The sequence below is a fragment of the Nanorana parkeri genome, unplaced genomic scaffold (assembly GCF_000935625.1).
Source record: "Nanorana parkeri isolate BGI_ZX_2015 unplaced genomic scaffold, ASM93562v1 scaffold622, whole genome shotgun sequence".
Taxonomy (NCBI): Eukaryota; Metazoa; Chordata; class Amphibia; order Anura; family Dicroglossidae; genus Nanorana; species Nanorana parkeri.
In genome coordinates, this window is record NW_017306890.1 from 954,594 (window position 1) to 958,895 (window position 4,302).

General features: G+C 46.4%; 1 protein-coding gene across 1 annotated transcript in view; it reads left to right on the top strand.

Annotated features, from left to right (window-relative positions):
• SLC17A6 (solute carrier family 17 member 6) overlaps window positions 1-4,302 on the top strand; it is a 28,761-nt gene that overhangs the window by 19,651 nt on the left and 4,808 nt on the right. The window contains exons 9-10 of the mRNA XM_018563017.1: window positions 1,326-1,458; window positions 2,426-2,536. Of these exons, the coding sequence (XP_018418519.1) occupies window positions 1,326-1,458; window positions 2,426-2,536 (244 nt within the window). The remainder of the gene's footprint in view (window positions 1-1,325; window positions 1,459-2,425; window positions 2,537-4,302) is intronic.

Sequence of the window (4,302 nt, forward strand, 5' to 3'; positions counted from 1 at the left end):
GTACAGGTAACATACAGGAGTACAGGTAACATACAGGGGTACAGGTAATATACAGGGGTACAGGTAATATACAGGGGTACAGGTAATATACAGGGGTACAGGTAATATACAGGAGTACAGGTAACATACAGGAGTACAGGTAACATACAGGGGTACAGGTAATATACAGGGGTACAGGTAACATACAGGAGTACAGGTAACATACAGGGGTACAGGTAATATACAGGGGTACAGGTAACATACAGGGGTACAGGTAATATACAGGGGTACAGGTACTCTTAAGAATGAGATGACACAAGGACCTATACACAACCCACACACACAACAGGTTGGACTTGATGGACTAATGTCTTTATTCAACCTCAAATACTATGTAACTATGAATGCGCACCGCGAGCTGCTGTAACTACCAAAGGATACGAATTTATGTTCATTCAGTCTTGAGGTTTACACAGCTCTGCCACACAGCACAGCCAGCTTTCTCAGCTCTGCAGTAACAATTTCAGGTCTTGGCCCTCCCCCAGCCTTTGACTGGACAGTGAAAGGAGAAGCAGCCGATTGAGGAACTCTCCTTTCCGTCACTCTGTTCTCTTCTTACATCAGCATCCCCTGTTATCATATAAGCAATGTAGAACACCTAATTGCCCCCCTGTGCTGTTTCTCTTTCTCCCACTCTGAGCTCTGCTGTTCAGGGACTGCAAGAGACTGATAGCAAGTCAAATTCAGGTACTTGCTCTGCTGGGAAAGATATTTCACAAAAATACATTGAATGTAGCTTTCATAGAGATATCTGGGGTATTGAGGTATGAAGGGCTGTTCCTATAATGAGGCAGCCAGGAGGCATCTCTTAGGGTCACGTAGGGAAGGGGGGCAGCAGGCAGAGTGGCACAATGATTGCAGTGTGCTTGTTGCCTCATTTCTGGCCAGCGCGTCCCAGGTTTCTTAGAGCCGGGGGGAAGATGTGGAAGGGCCACACACATCTCCACCGCCCAGCTCTTAGCAACCTGAGATGCCATTGGTTGCCAGGAGGTTGGTGGGACGCCAGCGAGAGTGGCAGTGTACTCTTGCACGTCCAGACAGCGGCATCACTCTCCACCAGCACAACCCCCGCACACTGAGTACGTGCACCCCCAGCACTGAGTACGTGCACCACCAGCACTGAGTACGTGCACCCCCAGCACTGAGTGCGCGCACCACCAGCACTGAGTACGTGCACCCCCAGCACTGAGTACATGCACCACCAGCTTCTTCCCTCTCTGCTTGAATGTTGGGGGAAGGGCGGGCAGAGAGGAACGCTCTATGATGTAATTTGTGTTTTTTGTCAGGTTGGGATGTTGTCTGCCGTGCCGCATCTGGTCATGACAATTATTGTGCCTATTGGGGGGCAGATAGCCGACTACCTGAGGACTAAAAACATTCTGTCCACAACGACGGTTCGAAAGATCATGAACTGTGGAGGTCAGTGACGCGGCCGGGGGGTTGGGGGACTTAACATAATATATTTTGGGGTAGATGGATTTGGGTTGGGTGATCCACTGCCAGGGACTGAGTGATGATGAATCTGGGGAATCGCTGGACTGTCAATTTTTGGTTCAGCGGAATACTTCCATGTGGATCCGTCTGATCTTTAGGGGCAAATGAAGATTCGGGCAAACGTGACTCATACAAACCGGAGATCATCAATGAATTCATTCACTCAGATAAAACAAAGTGCAGTCCCCAAATTCCAAAGTCCAATCAACCCCCCACCAGCAGCAGCAGAGATCCCCTCACTACCCGAGGCACTATGACATGTATTGTACATTATGGAGAATGATGCAGTGGGGTTAAAACTTCTTTCTTCTTCCTTCCTCCCTTCTTTCTTCTTCTTTCCTCCTTTTTTTCTTCCTTCCTTCTGTCTTCATGTTTCCTCCTTTCTTCTTCCTTCTTTCTTCTTGTTTCCTCCTTTAGTCTTCCTTCCTCCCTTCTTCTTGTTTCCTCCTTTAGTCTTCCTTCCTCCCTTCTTCTTGTTTCCTCCTTTCCTCTTCCTTCCTCCCTTCTTCTTGTTTCCTCCTTTCCTCTTCCTTCCTCCCTTCTTCTTGTTTCCTTCTTGATTCTTCCTTCTTTCTTTCGTCTTCTTCTTTCATCCTTTCATCCTTTTTTCCTTCCTTCTTTCCTCCTTCCTCTTTTCTCCTTCTTCCCTCCTTTTTTTCTTCCTTCATTCTTTCCTCCTTTCTTCATCTTCCTTCCTTCTCGTAGTTTAGGAGTTGGTTGTCCAGGAAGTTGACATAGATGTGATGATTGGGGGTCCACAAACATTTGGTCACAGAGTGTAGTTGTCACACAAATAGTTGCAATCACTCTGCTGAGAACTTGTATTATCAGGACACAATGAAACTCTTTCCGAGTGACAACCGTAACTCTTATTTCCTGCCGTGTGTTCCAGGTTTTGGGATGGAGGCGACCCTCCTCCTGGTGGTCGGCTATTCGCACAGTAAGGGTGTAGCCATATCCTTCCTGGTCCTTGCTGTGGGCTTCAGCGGATTTGCCATTTCTGGTAACTAAAATATTTTATTTGGTTCATTTTAATGGCTGGAAATATTTACTGTGATGTTTTTATGTGTTTATGGAGAACAAAGATAAACGAGGGGATGGAAATATTTGTAAAAAAAGAGAGAAATCATAGAAGACGGGCAGGTAGGACGGAGTGAGGAAGAAGAGTTGATTCCTTTGTGTTAATTAGAAGTGTGCGTTAGAAGCTGCAGAAAGTCAGATAGAGGCCACCTCATTTCCTGGCGGGAGAAGGTCCAATATCATCTAGTTCTTTCCTCCCCAGCCAGGATGGTCCCTCACCTGTCCTTTTCATTCATTGGATTTCAGTTCTGTCAATCGTGGAGGCTCAGCATCACATATGGCCATTACCTAGGGTGGTCTGCATTCAAATACAGCCTACCTAGGAACACCCGCTCCTCCTGACTGACATCCACCCATCAAGGCATTTTGATATTTGCATAACTCCTCCCAAGAGCCCACCCACTGCTTGTATCAGGGCTGAGGACTCTTGAGAGATGTGCTGAGGACTCTTGCGAGACCTTCTGAGGCAGGGTGCTGTGTTGTTTCAGGAAGCTATGCACAGCACCCTGCTGGCCCCTCCCACCAGCCATGATCTGCCTGCACTGCATAGAGCAGCACACAGACCCATTGATGACATCACTGGGTCTAATAAAAGGTAAAAATGTATTATCATGTTGATGAGATGAAAGGAGCTACCTGGGGAGGCAAAATATAGGCAGATTGAACTCCATCTTTAACGCCTCTCTACTCTGCCAAAAGCATACAAAAAAGCTTTGACTTTGATGATGACAATGAGGATCTGCCGGTACAATACAACATCCCAGAGGATTTATATCTTCCCTAGAGATCTCTTCGGAGTTTGGAGGACAGGAAGCTCAATCGCAAATGTTGGGAATCTGAGGTTTAGTGTCAAGGGAAGCGACATTTTCCATTGCGGTGAACGCTTCTAAAAATAGATCCGAGCAGAACCTGTACAGTGTGTGTGAACCAATCCGGATATTGATATCATGTGACCCATCTACAATGTGTTCTGGGTGGATTGTCTTCTGATATGTCCACACAGGAAGATATTCACAGAAGGGACACGCGCATACTAATGCGCACACGCATCGGATGAGCCTACGTACGGAAACAATGATTCCACTACACATGTTGGGTATTCCCGCATGTGCCAGAGTGAGAGCAATAATTCTACAGCCAATATCCTATGGGCAACTTGGGACACCGTAGCTTGTCGCCATTTCGTGCGCGCACATTTTGAAGCTGGGCACGTTGGGTATCTATTGATTTGGAAAAACCTCATCTTCTATAGGTTATAAAATATTGTTTTCAGTGCACTAAATTTAACTTGTGGTCAGGGCTTTTCCCCATAGTTCTCCGAAGGGTAACGGGAGGACACAAACTAGCATTCTCCCGTTACCCTAAGCTCGGTACTGAAAAATGGCCTGGCCAGGAAGGGGGTCTAAACACCTGGTCTTGAAGTGGTTAAGTGTATTTTTTACTGACATGTTGGGTTTGATAAAGTTTTGAGCCAAGATCAGGGGACGTACAAATTTGCAACTGCCGCCATTTTATTCTACAGCGTTTCTGCTTTCAGGAAATATATAATTGTGGGGGGGGAGGGGTCAATTCATTTTCAGGGCTAAAACGTGGAGAAATTGTTCGTCTCTTCTGTTTATATTTCTGTTTATCGAGAACGGTAACAAAGTTTCCTTTCTATATAATACTTGTCATTGCTGTGGGGGGGGC